Here is an 18,209-nt window from a genome sequence, read left to right on the forward strand (position 1 = left end):
ACACACACACACACACACACACACACACACACACACACACACACACAGTGAATTAGAGGACAATTTCCTTACATAATCCTTTATAATTCATTATCACTTTTCCTATTTGGTCTCCACCATTTTTGAAGTTTTTCTGAGGGGTTTATACACAAGTCAAGAGTAGATAAAGCAACTGCAGTATGGGAAGATGGGTCTGGAATTACCTTAACAGAAAGCCATGAGAATCCTAATTTAAATAAATAACGCAAATATCAAGTATTCTAAAATGTAACTGCTTTACTGCTAAAATGGGGTGGAAAGTGCCATTAAGGATGGGGAAGGAGGGACGGAGAGAGAATGAGAGAGTAGGCTAGAGAGATGACTCAGTCGTTCAAAGTGTTTACTATTCTTGCAGAAGACTTGAGACTCAGTTCAGTTTCTAGTACCCACCCTGGACAGCTCACAACCACCTATAACTCCCGCTCCAGAGGAATCTGACCTCTGTGGTCTCCACAGGGACCAGCAGACATATGCATACACATAATAAAAATAAAAATAAATCAGTTATAAACAAAAGGAGAATGACAGTGAGTTACTTAACTCAGAGGCTCAAAGCAGAGAACATTTCAGTCCCCTGTTTCTCAGCCTCCTCTCCCCTGTCCCACACTCACTTGACTTAGCGGCGGGCTGACACAGAACACAGGCTGATAATATAACAGTCCAGCCTGTTATCTGTCTAAGCATCTAAGGCTCATTCATCCTTTTTCAGTGCGGAGTAGGAACTGGAAGTCCTAACACTGAACAACATGAGAACTAAGAAGGCAAACACACAAAGGAAGGTGGCCAAAATAGAGCACAAGGAAACCTTGGCTTCACTGTTCTACTTACCAGTTAACCTGAGAGCCCTAGGCAAACAACTTCTGAAGTCTTGTATATTTGAAAATTGAAGGACTTAGGAAACATTCAACACACATTTACTGAGCACTTACATTTGAGCTGCTCCAATGATAAGTGCTGAGACTACAGTACTGGATAAGTCAGGCATGACCTCAGGACTCATTCAGCAGTCGTCAATTCTGGCTGCACATTTGAGAATCTGGAAACTTCAAACAAATGAGTGCATAACCCCAGATTAATTAAATACCTAAGGTAGGAGCTCTGAGGGGTTGGGAGTTAGGTGGACCTTTTCAAGTATTTCTGGTGTAGAATAAACAGAAAGCACTGAACTTTATGAAGGTAGTTTACAACTCTACCCTTGTATTTTTTAAGCTACTTTTTAAATTAGGCTTCTTCATTTTATTTTGAATGTTTTACCTGTATGTATGTATGTACATCACAAGTGCTTGGTACCCAGGAAGGTTAGGAGAGGGCTTTAGATCCGCTGGAAGTGGAGTTAAAGATAGTTGGGAGCCGCCATGTTGGCACTGGGAACTGAACCCACATCATCTGCAAGAGAGCTAGTGTTTTTAACCATTCTACTCACCCTTGTATAGTTTCTCAAGTATGATTTCTTGCTTGTTTGGTTTGCTTTTTGTTTGGTTTTTGTGATTGTCATTCTTGGTTGTCAACTTAACTATATCTGAAATTAACTAAAACCCAAGTGGCTGGGTACAGCCTAGAGGAATTTTTTTTCTTAATTAAACCATTGGACATGGGAAAACCAACTTTTAAGAATCTCCAGTTCTTTCGAAATGAGAATATATACCTTTAACCTGGGCCACACTGTCTGCTGGAAGCCTATGCAAAGGACAAGGAATAAGAAAGCTTGCTCTTTTTGTTTGCTTGCTCTTCCCTTTGCAAGTCCATGCCTTTACTTCTTTGGGATTCCAGCGTATACTGAAGACCAGTCGAGACATCCAGCCTCGTCGACTGAACAACTACTGGATTCTTGAAACTTCTGTTGGTAGACAGTCATTGTTAGACTAGCTGAACCACAGCCTGTAAGCCATTCTAAATAAATTATACACACACACACATACATACACACACCCTGGAAGAGAATCTCTCCATCAGCCACAGAGATAAAGTTGTAGAAAATCAAACCAAAGCCCTCATTATAAGGTTGTTTGAATCATAGCAAAAATTCAATTCAGCGTTGGAGGGTATTAATTAGTAAAAAGAGAATGGGACCCTGTAACTGGGCATGAGGATGTTGAAAAGGACCCGATGGAAGCTGAATTTTGACTCCTCACATTCTCAAGGGTTCATCTCACCCCCACCGTGAAACATTGCTTATTTCACCTTTGACTGAGGAAATTAACCCTTCATTGTCTGCTAAAGCTGAAGAGATTTCTCTGGAGGAGATGCCAAGAAAAATAACACTGAAGTCCCTCAGGGGCTCAAATTACTTGCTTCTAGACCTATAACTGGGGAGGAGAGAGGATAGAAAGTATAGTCTATGAGGAGGTGAGCTAGACTACTGAAGAGCTTAAAGAATTTGCTGATTCATTCCAGCAGAGGTCTGCGGAATATGTGTGGGAATAGATTTTAAGGGTGTGGGATAATGGTAAAAGGAACATAAAACTGGATCAGGCTGAGTTTATTGACACAGGCCCACTAAGTGGATATTCTAGGTTTAATATGAAGCTCTTACAGTTAAAAAAAAAAAAAGTTGTCAAAAGTTTGTTTGAATGGTTGAGTAAAGCATTTGCCAAAAGACAGCCACTGAAAAGGAGTTACAGATGCCTGATATCCCTTGGCTTGGTGTTGATGATTTTAAGGCTCAGAGAAGTTACAATGGTAGAGCAGGCACACTGTGTAAAACCTGATCCTCTGAAATGGAAAGGCCTGGAAGACATGCCCTTCATTAATCCGGTGATTAAAAACGGTGAGAGGTGCACACATTTGCAGAGCTTTGTTGTCACCCTTTTCCTTGTGACAGATCTTAGTGTTGGAGATGCTGCTCTCAGTTGGAGGAATTAAATGTGATGGGTTTGGCTGGGCCTTGAAACAGCAGGGGCCAGATGGCAGCACTGAAGCACCAAAGGCCGGCTAATTGTAGTTGTCATAATGGGTAGCAGAGACAAAGCCATGCCCATGATGCCATAATAGGTAGCACAAGCAGAGTGATTTTTATAGTAGTGTGACTCATATGGACCTCTGGTACTGGTAAATTAATCACGTTTCCAGGCATGGAAGAGACAAGAATGCTACTGGGTCTGGTAGTGTTGACACATGCCTTTTAAGCCAGCACTCAGTAAGCAGAAGCAGGCAGAGCTCTGAGTTGGAGGCCAGCCTGGTCTACAGAACAAATTCCTGGACAGCCTGGGCTACACAGAGAAACCCTGTCTCAAAAAACAAACCAACCAAAAAAAAGCTAGTGTTATATTTCATTGATCTGTATAAGTGGAAAACTCTCAAACAAATGAAAGAAAGCCTCCATTCAATCATGATAAAAGGAAATCTTGATCATGAATCAATTTCCAGACTTGAGCCAGTTTGCAAACCCAGAACTCCTTGAATGAAGGGACAGCCAGGATCCCAAAGAAGGACCTTGATATAATACCTGTTAGCCTTTCTTCAGTCCCTCTACAGCCTTTTATAAAGGTAACTCTGGTGGAAAGGAAACAGTCTTTCCAGAATCTATCAGATACTAGTTATGAACTGATGCTGATTCCAGAAGATCCCAAGAAACATTGTGGCCCTCCAGTTAAAGTATGGCCTTTAAGGAGGCCAGGTGATTAAGGGAGTTTTGGCTGAAGTTAGACTCACAGTAGGTCCAGTGGGTTCCTGAACACATCCTGTGGTTATTTCCAAGTCCCAGAATGTATAATTAGGATACATATCCTTAGAAGTCAGCAGGATTCTCACATCGGTTCTCTGGCCTGTGGAATGAGGGCTATTATGTTTGGAAAGACTGAATGGGAGTCTCTGCCAGGGCAAATAGTGAATTAAAAACAGTATGGTATCCCTGGAGGAACTGCATGCATTGACAGCTTCATGGTATGCCCCATGATTGGGTAACTGAGGAAGAGACGACCAGGGCCTGGTTTACTGATGGTTCTGCACGTCCTACAGGCACCACCCAGAAGTGGACAGCTGCAGCATTACAACCCCTTCCTGGGACAGCCCTGAAAGACAGCAGCCAAGGGAAATCTTCACAGTGGGCAGAACTCTGGGCAGTACACACGGTACTACAGTTTGTTTGGGAGGAGAAATGGCCAGATGTTGGATTATTCATTGACTCATGGGCTGTAGTCAACTGACTGGCTGGATGGTCAAGGACTAGGAAAGAGCATGATTGGGGTAATTGGTAAGAAAGACATCTGGGGAAGAAATATGTGTATAAATCTCTCCAAATGGGTAAAGGATGTGAAGATATCTGTCTCACATAAATACTCATTAAAGTGTGACTTCAGCACAGGAGGAGTTCAAAAATCAAGCAGATAGGATTAACCCTCCTGTGGACAATCAACCTCTTTCCCAAGCCATCTGGTCAGTGCTTAATGAGCCCATAAACAAACGGGCCACAGTAGCAGGAGGTTATGTATGGGTTTGACATGACTTCTACTCACCCAGGCTGACCTGGCTACAGCTGCTGAGTGCCAGATCTGCCAACAGCAGAGACCACCACTGAGTCCCAGATGTGGCACCACTACCCAGGGTTACTAGTCAAGTACCTGGTGGCATGTTGACTACACTGGACCACTTCTGAGGAAACGACAACTCTTTGTCCTCACTGGAGTAGATAATTATTCTAGTTATTTGCCTTTCCTGCACATAATCCTTCTGCCAAGACTAACATCTGTGGACTTAGAAAATCTTTTATCCACCGCTATTGTACTCTACACAGTATTTCTTCTGACCAAGGAACTTGCTTCACAGCCAGAGAAGTGAGACAGCGGGCCCACGATCATGGAATCCACTGGTCTTACCATGTTCCTCACCATCCTGAATCAGTTGGCCTGATAGAAAGTGGAATGGCCTTTTGAAGATGTAGTTAAATTATAAATTATGTGGCAGCAGCCTGGAAGGCTGGGACAGAGTTCAGCATCCAATATATGAGTACCACATCTGGATCTGAAGACAGTGGGAAGAGGCAGCCACTGGGGCTGGCTTGGTGGGATTTTTGGTGGTGGTGGTGTTTTATACAGGGTTTCTCTGTGCAGCCCTGACTGTCCTGGAACTCACTTTATAGACCAGGCTGGCCTCAAACTTAAAGATCCACCTGCTTCTGCCCAGGGGTGCTGGGCATAAACATTTGCACTTTTTTTTTGGGGGGGGGGGGAGGCTTTTGAAAATCAAAGCCCATCTCCAGTGACACACTTCCTCCAACAAGGCCACACCCACTCCAACAAGGCCACATCTCATTGCTCTCAAGTGGTGCCACTTCCTACTGACCACGCATTCAAATGTATGAGCCATTTCTAGTCCAACCACCACAGGTGTAATGGTTTGGTTATTGTTTTATTTGTAAATTAAGCATAACATAAGGAGATTCGATTGTGTGTCAAGTTGACAAGGGGTGACTTTCTGATGCTTATTCTTAGTTGTCACCTTGACCACATCTAGAATTTACTAAAATCCAGACAGCTGAACACACCTGTGAGGGATTTTTTTTTCTTAATTAAATCATATGAAGTGGGAAGACCCACTTTTAATCCTGCTTTTTTGAAGTAGGAAGATACACCTTGAATCCAGATCTTTTAAGATGGGAAGACACACCTTTAAACTGGGCCACATCTTCTGCTGATAGGCTATATAAAAGACAGGAAAGAAGGATGCTTGTTCAAGTCCATTCCTTCACTGGCACTGTAGCCTACATCTTTGGAATTCCGGGGTACACTGAGGACCAGCCAAGACATCCGGCCTCATGGACTGAACAGTTACTGGATTCTTACCAGAGCAATGACAGTAGTAACCCTACAAACTATTCAAACCAACTCAAAGCCTCTTCAGTTGAAAGTCAGGTATTAGTATAAGCACAGGAATAACATCTGTAATAAAGGCCAGTGAACAGAATGGAAAATCCAGAAACATGTACAATTGATTATCTGTGACAAAAAACAAACAAACAAAAAAAACAAACAAAAACAAGAAAAAAACAGAACTTCAAACACTGGGAGCAAACAGGCTTTCTAAGGAGTAGTACTTGGGTAGCTAAATAGCCAGGTGCAAAGGGCTAAAGTTGAATCCATCTCTCAAGCCAGGTGTCAAATTCCAAGTGGATCAGAGATTTGAATATCTGAATAAAACCACACATACAAGCACATGCACTAAAAATTCAACAAAATGGCTGACTTCAATCAAGGAGTGTAAAAAAAATTACTGGCTACAATTAAAAATTGAGAAGCACTGACTGAAAGGACTAAAAAAATGAAATATATTTACCTTTTACTTTGTAAGAATAGTAAGCAAGCGTCTACAAGAGCCCACTCCTGGTTCTCGGCTGTGAGATGCCATGGCAGCCTCTTTTGGTGTCTACCAATGACTATCACCAGACTCAGGTGGTCAGTGTGCTGAAGTCTACCTCTGACAAGTGGGGTAGGAGCTAAAACATACCTGCTCTTCCCTTTCTTTCAGACATAACAGGGCCTATAGGACTGGGTAGCTACAGTGAGATCTCCCTCCAGTTTTCCCCCACATAAGCCTTGGTCGGAAACACACCCAAAACACTATGGACAAACTAAACTGGTGTTTTTCTAATATACCTTAACATAGATACATGGCTATTAACATTTCAAAAACACTGCTCGGTGTAGCATGCCCAGCATACAAGTGCGGTGTGAATGTGGGGCTTCCATGAAAAGAGCCAGGATGAAGGGACTGTTGTAACGTGACTAGGAAAGGTGGCACACAGGCTTATGTGTTGGACCCTTGGTCCTCCGCTACTGCAACTATATTTTCAGTCCTGGAAACTAAGGAGGTAGGGCCAGGCTGGAAGCAGGTCACTGCAGGCATGTCCCAGAGCATAGTATCATGTCCCCAGGACCCTCTTCCTTTCTGTCTGTGTCCTTCAAGAACCAGGCTAAAGCTCCTCTCCGAACACTCCCACCCCATGAGCTTCTGCACATGTACACACGGCCACAGCACTCTAACACTGAAGGACTTTCCTGTCCCTGGGAGGTCCCCGCCTGCCACTCCCTTGCACTCTTTTGGTTTTTTTCCTACTCTGAACACCAGTTTTCTCTCCTTACGTTGTTTCTGTGAGGTATTTGGTCACAGTGAGAAAAGCAACACAGAGGGAAAAGAAGAACCTAGCAGGTGACCAAGGTCAGCATCGTGGACAGTCTAGTATCTGCCCTCAGTACAAAATGAAAGCAGCACCTCCCTCTGCATCCCTCTCTTCTCCAAACTTAAATGCCCAGGGTAATCAATGGAAAAATATCAGTCAAAATCAAGTGAACCAGAATCGTTTAATAAAGCCCACCAGTGGAGGTCAAAGTAGTCAAGGTGAGTGAAAGAAAGAAAAAGTCAGGGCTGAAGAGACAGCTCAGCAGTTAAGAGTGCAGTGTGCTCTCCCGGAGTAGCAGAGCATCCGTGTCCGGTGGCTCACACTCTTTGTAACTCCAGTTAATTCAGGCCTCTAGCCTCTACAGGCACCCACACATGTGGACAAACACGGACACATATACACTCGTAATTAAACATTTTAAATCAATCTTTAAAGAAGAAAAATGAAAGTCAGAGAAACTTTCACCATCAAGAGGAGCCTGAGAAAAAGCACACAAAACAAAAAGCAAAGGAAACGTGAATAAGCACAGACTTCAACAACGAACTAGATGGCAATAGAGGAGACTTAGCACAGAGGAGTACATGGGAACTGGACTAGCTGCTCAGTCTTCCTATAAAACTGAAATCCTAAGACATAAGGATTCCTCCCTCCCTCTTCCAAGAGAGGGGGACCTGGATCTCCATCTGGAATGATAAATACACACACACCTCCTTTACTTCCAAAGATTTACACACTCAATAAAGCTGAGGAACAGCTGGGATAGTGAGTGTTACAGTCCTTACAAAGGAAATAATGGGGGAAACCCACCATGTCATCAAACAAATACCTCATGGCAGCAGTATGACAACAGACAAAGGCACTGCCACCAGCAATGTGCTAATTCTCTAAGCACAATAAAAACAGCTTGCGTCTCTGTGCCAATGTCTACCAATTGATGTGACTGTCTGCACTATCATAATTAGGAGAATCCAAGCCAAACTGGAATGATGCCATGCTAAACCATCCACTTTAGTTGTATGTGCCAGTGCCAATGCTTACAAAGTAAGCATTACATCCGGGCACAGTGGTAGGCTCTATGGATCCAACAGATATCAAAAGATTTCTGTCTCTTAAGGACTGTGGTATTACAGGGCAAACTTTCATATTAAAAACATTTACATAAGAGAAAACATAGGACAGTCCAAAAACAACTAACCAGGAAGGTCCTTCATTCAGACCACGGCGCAAGGACTACTGCAGTATGTAAGGTACATATAAGGTTTAAACTTTTTTTCGAAGGGGTGGTGGTACTGCTTCTGAGGACCAAAGCTAAGGATGCTATTGAGCTAATCCCCAACTCCAGATTTGAAGGTTAAGAAATTAGCATGGTAACAATGGCAAGATTTTGACCAACTGTGTGATTTAATTTATCCAGTCTTTTCTTGCTTAAACTTCTTCCAGGGAGAGGTTGATGAGAGCACTGAACACAACTCCACAGAAGCTGCAGGGTGGCAGGCAAGACACAGAATGTTTACAGGAGAGGGTGGCGGGGACCAAACCTTTAAAGCCCAGGCTCGAGGCAGACCTCTCATAGGCAGAAAGGGGTGGGAAGAGGCTGCCCAGATAGCAAGCTTGCATAAGCTCAGCTGTCTATGGTCTCTGGAAGACGCAAAGGAGACGTGTTTAGAGCTATACAAAGCATGGCTCACAGTCAGAGTAAGAGGCACACACTGGCTCAGTGCACTTGTTTGGCATGGCTTTTGTGAATTTTAAAGCTACCTGTGCTCAACTGCCACATGTATTTTCTTAATCTTTGCGTCAGGCACCATTATCTTCTCTACCCCTAAGGCTTTTTGTAACTTTTATAGAATATGACCCTGACTCATTTTGTGAGCTGAAGTATCTGTCAAGCATGGTGGCACACGCCTGTAATCCCAGCACTCAGGAAGACAAAGCAGGAGGATGGTGAATTTCAGGCCAGTCTACACAATAACAACAACAAGCCAAGGATGGAAGATGGAGCTTTGTGGCAAACCTGGGTCTGATTCCCAGCACAGAAATTAGATAAATAAGTAAACCAATAAATACTGAGGAACCAATAACAACCTGTTCCCCCACTCCGTCAACTGTCACACATGGGAAAAGAAGAACCTAGCAGGTTGTGACCTGACAAAAAGGCAGACTATCTGAAATCAGAATCATTCCACATTTTCCAGGGATTATTGTCTTCACAGAAGAAATTGTGATGGAATAGGATAAATATCACCGCCACTAACTTTTAATATGCTCTCATTTAATGTCAAAAGACCCTGGGAAGTGTGACTTCCATATTTATATTTCATTTGCAAATGGAGGGTCCTGGAAGTTAAATTATGTTCAATATGAGTTAGCTTATTGGCAGCAGCCTAGGGGAAATCCAAGGTGCCTGACTCTAAAACTACAGCTGCTTAAAGTATATGGAGATAAATGAAACAAAAATTTACAAATGCAAACAAAAAACTTAAGTTCACTGACACAGCCCTAAAGACAAGGGCACTTTACCGGCACAGCTAACACCTACAGAGGAACTGGGAACCGGCCTCCCCCTACTGGTGACGAGGTGGGACTACACCATTCTAAGCCTAGGCTCCTTTCCGCCCTTACTCCCCCATACACCCTTTATAACCGTTTAACATTTAAATTATTTGACTATTCCACACATTTATATAATGAATTTAGTCCTCTTAACTCTCTATTACTAAACTTCATTCTCCCCTCCTTCTTCCACAGACACCGAGACCACAGCAAGCTCCTGCTTTCACGTGTTTTGTGCCTATGTGACAGGGTTGAAATAGGGCTGCCTTATAGGAGCATGGGTGGGAGGCTACGCCAGTGAAGACAGACACCCCTTCCCCCAGCCACCATAGCTGCCCCCGGAGAGGGGTGGGTTCTTATGAGCCCTACCCCATTCCATGATGAAATGCTGTTGTTCTTATGCAGGACATCAGAACCATGATGAGCAACAGCCATGCTGTGTCCAGAAGACATCATTTCAAAGCACACCTCCCCAGCATTTGACTCTTACATTCTTTCTATGATGTTCCCTGAGCCTTTTGGGGTAGGGAATGCGTGTGCCTGTGTGTGTGTAAGTGTTTAGGGCCAAGTACTGCAGTCACTTTTCTCTGGGCTTTGACCAGTTGTGGTCTCTGTAGTAACAGCTGTTGCCACCTACAAATGCTTCACTGATTTCCCTTTCTACCTCAGTTTTGCCCTTTTCTTTGCTTTGAGAGAGAACTTCGAACTTCCATCTTAAGCCTCCAGGGTTAATCTTGCTTTCCCTAGCTTTATCTTTTCCTCTCATTTAGAGAAAACATTCAGGTAGTGGATAGATAACCCTTAAAATGTTTATCCTCCTTGGCCCCGCAATCCACTTGCTAACTTACTCAAGGTGCACATAGGCATTCATCTGAGGGTTACTTACAATAATGAAGCTATAAAGACAGGTGCTCTAGCCTGGGTGCTGGTAAGTCGTGGTGTGCTGTGTGAGCTACAACTACTACAAATGTTCCCACAGAATATTTAAGGAAGGAAGGAAATGCATTTGTCAGAGGTAGGATGCCTGACAAACAATATACCATGGCGCCAGGCTTATTCAAATGTCATGCCTAAAGGAGAAGAAGATAATAGATCCACTGCTAATTTTTTTTTTTTTTTGTAGTGACTTTTTAAATATAACCCAGACTGGATTCATACTTAAGTCCTCCTGCTTCAGCCAGAGTGCTGGCTGGAAGGGTGTGGGCCACCACACACGGCTTCAGTGCTTACTTTTGTTGTCTGCTTTATACCTTTGTTTTCAAATTCTCCACATTCAACACATACATTTAAACAAGGAAAAAAAAATATTTTTCAAAAGTTAGGAAAACAGGAAGGAGAGACCTCTACTTGACTGTTTCAGGGGGGGGTCCCAAGCTCATCTGTTGGGGATGTTCTGTTCTAAGCTACCGATCTTAGTGCGACACTCACAACTCCAGAGACTCCTCGCCAAGGGGAGGGACAATCCTAGGGTTCTCACACTCGCATGTACAACTCCCCTTGGGGAAGAAAATACCAGAGGAAACAATGCTGGCTAATTTATGTAAAAGTAGATGAACAACAACAACAAAACAGATTAAATCAAATGAAATCAGCACAATTCAGTGCCAATACTTTTGTAAACCGCTGATTGATCTACTGACTGATTTAATCTGATTGATTTCTTAGTGTTAAAGGTGGAATTCAGTGCCTCTCATAAGCTGAAAAACACTCTATCACTGAACTACATGCCCAGAAGTGACAGTAGTTTAATTAGAGAATGCCACTGCTCAAATTAAAATCACTGTAAAATGACATTGGCTCTAACCCAGGAACCTAAACACACACACACACACACACACACAGAGACCCTGAGACTGACCTATGTCCTCTACAACTGATCTTATCTTTGATGGCAAAATCATCTGGAAAATGCTCTTCTACCCTCATCTATAGCACTAAGTTCAGAAAGGCCCTTGGCCTGGCCAAATTAGCAAGAGAAGGGCAGTGACGATGAATGAGCAAGGCCTAGTTTGTGTCTGTACACCTTATTCTAAGCTCTGCTCTAACCGGCATTCTACCTGATCACAACTGGCACAACACTCTAGTCACATGGGATTTTTCCCTGCCACACCCAGACCTCCTCATATGCTAGACTAGCCACACAGCCAGCCCTAGCAGAGACAAGGATTTCTGAGGATTACAGGATCCACACTTCTTCGGACGCTAAAGCTGCAGTCATATACCTATGAATTTGCCTGCATTGTCATCCAAGCTAGACAACACTGTTGCTGTGCAGCCATTTCCTCTGAATTGAAACATCCCCTCCTGAAAGGATGCTCCTGAGACTCCACAAAGTACTAAGGAGGCTGGGAAGAGTGATCAAGGCACTTCCCAGGTTACACAAGCAGTAAACAACCTTGGGTGGGGCTGCCTTCGGGTTATAGAGAGAACTCCAGGGGTGCGATTTCATGATTAATCACACATGCTGGGGGGCTAGTAGGTGATGCAGCTGATCAAGTCACTCATGCTCCTGTTCAGAACCCCTGACAAACTTGTTAGCTCACCTAGCTGCAACTGGATGGAATCATTTCTTTGGTCTGTCATCAGTACTTCCTGGGGTATAAATAGACATTTACTCACATCTCCCCAGAAAACTGCAGTAACTGCTAATATCTCTGCATAAATTACTGATGCAGTCAAGTACCTGACAAGGAATTCTGAGGAAAACAAAAATCCCACCCAATTTAAATGCAAATTTCTAGAGAAACTATCCTAAGTGGAAAAGTGTTAGAAACAAGGAAAATGACTCTACGATATTAAAAAAAAAATAAACTTCAATATGAAATATTTTAAAGATAAAAGGTAGATTGGGAAATGTCCACAGAAGACAGTATCCCCAACAGAGAAATGACTAAGTATGCAAGCAAGACGAGTGGGCTTGGGTGCTTTAAATACCAACAAAAAGAACCTTGTAAGTTTAAGTCTTCCAAGTATGGGGACTATTTGTTGGACAGCCTTGAGGACTTAGTCCTTGGTCTGTAGGAGCTGACACCGACAGTATCAGAATTGAATTATAAGGAGGTTGAGGCAAGAGGATTGCAAGCTTGAAGACAGCGAGAGATACACAAAGTTCCAAGTCAGCCCTGGCCACATGGCAAGACTCAGAAAACCAAATCCAACTAAACAAGAACTGAGTAAAACTGGAGGACACCCAGAGTATCCACTTTTGCAGAGTGGAGGAAATAAATACCTACACCTTTGAGGTCGAAACAGCCTTCCATTTCTTCTCCTGTAAATTGTTTTATCTTTGAGATGTGGGTCTCTTACGCTGTCCAGTCTGGCCTCAAAGTCCTCTGCTCAAATGATCCTCCCACCTCAGCCTCCTGGGAACCACAGGTGAATGCCACCTGGCTCCTTAATGCTGATCACTGTGATGTGAGAGTGGAGGAGACAGTTCATTTTCCTCTCCTTAAAAATAACCAAATTATATCAACAGTTGAGCACAGTCAAAAGGACCCCTGGTCTCATCGACTATTTGCAAAAGCCAAAACTTCAGGTCCAAGTAAATATAAATGTTGAGGATGTCAAGCTATCAATATTCTCAACAATGAACCCAGTTAAACTAATTTAAAACCATGTTAAAATCAATTGCAAATAGAAGAAAGAATAAAGGAATAAACAACTCCTCTTGAAAGTCATCGTAAGAACTTATGTTTTTACAATCTGCCTTCTTACTGGACCCAAAGATAATTGGGACTGAGAATTGTACCATTTCTAGTCAAATGTCGAAGATTCTCCTCAAGAAGACCCTATAAAAGTATGACTTATCAAATCAACAGCTAAAGAAATCACACAGGAAAAATAAACAAGCATAAAACAAAATGCACCACCATCACCTCCATATCCTTGACTTATACCTCTGAGCAAAAATTCCATTTTTAAAATTAATTATATATTAAGGAGTTCAAGGGTGTTTTGTTTTGCTGTTTTTTTGTTTGTTTGTTTACTTGCTTGTTTAAAAATCCAAGAGCATTTAACAAACTGAGACAACGAGACAACTGGACATATCTGAGACAAGCAAATGACTGTTACTATTCCCCAGCTACTATTGCTCAGCAGCATAAACTGCCAGAACTGAATTTTGACTCGAAGTACCTGGAAGGTATAAAAACCAAGGCCTTTTGTCTCTGATAGCCATGGACTAAGTAAACCAGAAAAATATGTTAGCTAACGGAACCAATAACACCAGACAAAAGATAAATGCTGGCTTAGAGCCACTGCAGTAGACTTGTCAGAGTCTGATAAGGTACTTATGCCAGTTTGTCAATTAGACACAAACTAAAGGCACCTGGAAAGAGGAACCCTCAGATGAGGAATTGCCTCTATCAAACTGGCCTGGAGGCAAGTCTGTGGGACATTTTCTTGATTTATGACTGATGTGGAATGGCCATTCCACTGTGGGCAGTGCCACCTCTGGATAGGTAGTCCTGGCTGTGTTAGAAAGCAACTGAGGAAGGCATGGAAAGCAAGCCAGTGAGCAGTGGTCTCTGCTTCAGTTCCAGACTCCAGGTTCCTGCCTTGGCTTAAGCCAAAACAGCCCTAAGTTGCTTTTGACCAGAATGTTCTATCATAGCAACAGAGAAGCAAACTAGTACAGAACGTCTCCCTGCAAGCCATCAGGTGATTCTGAGGAGAATGTTAGGGCGTGGTCCGGGGTGTCGGTGGAGAGTGAAGGTGTGGGTGAGAAGTAAACTCTAGGGAGGAAGGGTGAGCAGAACAGGCTGGCCCTCCAATGGACTGAAGCTCAGCTTAGAAATATTTTATTCCCTGAAACTGAACCAAGGAGACCCCACAGTGGAGCAAGTGTGAATTACCTCAAGGGGAGAAAAATATCATCTTCTGCCGCAAATTACTTTTAAAAACAATTTGTGGCCAACACATATTCTAAAAGAAGAAGAAAAAGTAGTAGTGGTAGTAAGAGAGGAGGAGGAGGAAAACAACTAGACACACATAGAGCAAAAACAAAATGCATGAAAATCAGCAGAAAAGGGCCCTGAGAATGACTCAATACAGACATTGTGTATCAAACATAGACGATAACTGGGCATTCAGTGAGATAAAAAGAGAAGGCTGAAAAGCTGAGCAGATAACTAGAAGTTTTACCAGACAGCCAGATTGTGATTTGAAAGATGCAGTGACTGAACTTAAAAACAACAATGGATAGTTTCAACAACAGCTTCTTGTATAAAGCAGAAGAGATGTATATGAAGAGATATCCAGAATGAAGAACAGAGAGATAAATAAAAAGGACAAAGACGGAAAGAGAAATAGATATGTATAAAATGGTCCATATAAATAACCACAGTCCTCGAAGCAAATGTAAGAGAAAGTGGATAAAGACAGTCCTAACAGCCGGTATGTGAAAAGCTAATGAAAGACATAAATTCATAGATTCAAGAAGCCATAAGAGCAGCCCTCATGAAGCAGAGGCAGGTAGATCTCTGTGAGTTTAAGGACAACCTGGTCTACACAGTGAGTTCTAGGAGAGCTAAGGCTACAGGAAGAGTCTATCTCAAATAAGAAGAAAAAAATGAGGAGGAAGCCATACGAACCCAAGTATAGAAACAAAAACACACAAGAGCCTGACATTGAGCAGTGCTGCACACTTGTCATCTCTCAGCACTAAGGACGCTGAGGTAGGAAGATCTCAAGCTCAAGGCCAGCATGGGCTAGACTAGTCATCGTCAAAAAGAAGGAAAGAAGAGAGGGGTTGGGGGGAGGGAGTGCCTAGAGAAATTACTGACAACCAAAGGCAAAGAGAACACTTTAAGGCCATCCAAGAGCCAGTGTAGTGGCTCAGGCTTGTAATCCCAGTACTCAAGAGACTGAGCACAGTCATGAAGTTGAAACCAGCCTGGATTACAGTGGGAGGTTTTTATCTCAGAACAAAATAAATAAATAAATAAATTAAATAAATAAATAAAAAAATAAATAAATAAATAAATAAATAAATAAACCAACCACAAAACAAGGAGCAGACAAAGCAAGACCTCCTCTCAAAGAGCCTACACAAGTGATTTCTCAACAAGAACAATCCAGTCATACTACAAGACTGTTTTAAAATGCTTAAGCAGTGGATGTCCTGATTTCTTAAACTAACCAATGAAGATTCTTTAGAGGAAAAGGTTCTAATAGTAATGGTTTTTCAACTCTGTGGCTATCCTAAAGACCCACGAACTGCATGCTTTAATGGATGTTTTGTGGTATGAGCTTAATAAAATTGTTTATAAACCAGAAAAAAAGTGAAGGGTAAACATTTTCAATCTGTTGCCAGCAGAATCTACACTAATAAATGCTAAAGGGACCGGGCTGGAGGTATACAGTCGTAATCCCAACAGTCAGGAAGATGGTCAGTTCCAGGCCAGTATGACTACTGTGTTCCTGATCAGCCTGAGCTACATAACAAGACCCTGCCTCAAGAAAGCAAAGACTGAGGAGATGGTCCCAAGGATAAATCCCTTCATGCAAGCATCAAGGATGTCTACCCATACAACCCATATAAAAGTAGTGTGGGTGTGGCAGCCTCCCTGCCACTGCAGCTGTCAGGAGACAGGACCAACAGGATGGCTAGTGAGACTTATCCATACTGGCCAGCTGTGGGTTCAACTGAGACACCTGCCTCAACCAAGAAGTTGGAGAGCAACTCCCAAAGCCAACCCGAGGCCTATGTGCAGCGCACACACAAACACTCATGCAGATGCATAAAAGATACCAAAACCAAGCAAACAAAAGCTCAGTGGATGCATGCTTGACCCTGGGTCTGATACCCAACATTGCAACAGACAGGCAGACATTAAAAGAGGTTCTTCAGACAGACAGAAGTGATCCCAAAAGAAAAGACCGAAAGATGACAAAGGTAGCAATGCAAGTTGAGGGAAAGGTGATCTTGATAAACAGTGAGGAATAAATAATGCTAGGTAAGGACTATGTGATGAAACGTAAGTCCTTTTGCATGTTACACAAAACCAATGCCAGGTGGAGGATATCATTTCCTGTGAAAAACAAAACATTTAAGATTTCTACAAGATGTTAGCAAGCTATCTTCTTAGGAATAGAAACCCTACCAAATAGGAAGAAGACAACCCCCCAGGCAAAACTGGACACTGTTTAAACAGGCACTTTATAAAAGAAGCCAAACAAACACAAAAAGCCAATCAGCCTCATTAGTCAACCAGAAACTGCCAATTAAAACTCTGATGGACTGTCACTTCACACTCACCACAATGGCTAAAATTTCAGACAGACAATACCAAGGGTTGTCAGGGATTTTAAACAAGAGCTATTAATCCTTGCTGGTATAAACTGGTGACATAGCTTTGGGAATTCAGCTCTGTCCACTACACCAGAAGATATGCATGTTTTTATGTTTATGTATATATTCAATAGAAATGAATGCTTTAGGAAGCACACAGGCATATTCACCACAGCGTTAATAGCCAAAAGGTACACTCAAAAGTCTACTAACGGTAGTAGAATGGATAAATTGTGGCCCATTTATACTATGCAAGGCGACCATAGAAACACGATGGTTGAACTTGAGAAATACCTTTGATGAAAGAAGCCAGACGCAAAAATTACATAGTGCATTTAATTATATTTGAATTATACAGTTCACAAAACAGGTGAAGCAAATCTACAATTGGACACTACGGTGTTTAAGGAAGATGTGTTTAGAAGATAAAACTGCACAGAAAAAAAAAAAAAAAAAGCGTATGTCGCTACTCGCCCCCCACCCCACCTTAGAAATCAGGCTAGGGATAGTCTGCAGAGGAAGGGTGGGTGCAGCGAATGAAGAGGGCACGCGAGTTTCTGGGTGCTGACAAGGCTCCCTGGCCGAGTGGAAATCCACAGCCGTACCTTTGGGGGTGACACACTCTACGGGTTTGCAAGAGAAAAGGGACAGGTCAGAAAGGAAAGGTGAAGACGAGGGCGCCCTGATGGAGGAGAGGCACGGATGGCAAAGTGAGCAGGAGCGCGGCTGCGGCGCGCGCAGCGGGAAGGCACCGCAAGGCGGGCGCGGCCTCCCGCAGACCCCGCGGCCTGCCCGTCTGCCCGTGCTCGGGCCGCCGGCGGGGGTGCGGGGGGGCTCGGGGCCGCCCCGATGCTCGGGCACCCCGCCCCCCGCGCCGGGCGCTCTCGGCCTCGCCGCGCTCGAGGCCGCGACTCACCTCATCGTGGCTGCCGGGCGGGCACGGGGCCGGGGATGAAGGCGCGGCGCGACGGGGCGCTAGCGGGGCAGCCGGCCCCGGGCGCGGCGGCTCCGCGTCTGGCTGGGTTGCAGGCGGCGGCGGCGGGGGCTCATCTTCTCCGGCGGGCGTCGGGCCGCTAGCTGCGGGGCAGCGCGGCCGCTGCGGCGGCGGCGGCGGAGACTGACAGCTGGGCCCCGGCCCCTGCCATCTTGGCGGGCGCGCGTGCCCGGGCCGGCGCGTGCGCGTGCCTCCCGCCCCTCCGCCGACGGGCCGGG

At 43.8% G+C, this 18,209-nt stretch overlaps 1 protein-coding gene across 1 annotated transcript in view; it reads right to left on the reverse strand.

Annotated features, from left to right (window-relative positions):
* Positions 1–18,162, reverse strand: part of Evl (Enah/Vasp-like) — a 122,763-nt gene extending 104,601 nt beyond the window's left edge. The window contains exon 1 of the mRNA XM_055592833.1: positions 17,914–18,162. Within this exon, the coding sequence (XP_055448808.1) occupies positions 17,914–17,918 (5 nt within the window). The 5' untranslated portion in view covers positions 17,919–18,162. The remainder of the gene's footprint in view (positions 1–17,913) is intronic.
* Positions 18,163–18,209: the final 47 nt, after the last annotated feature.

Source organism: Psammomys obesus, unplaced genomic scaffold (assembly GCF_907164565.1).
Source record: "Psammomys obesus unplaced genomic scaffold, mPsaObe1.curated_primary_1811, whole genome shotgun sequence".
In the NCBI taxonomy this organism is placed as follows: Eukaryota; Metazoa; Chordata; class Mammalia; order Rodentia; family Muridae; genus Psammomys; species Psammomys obesus.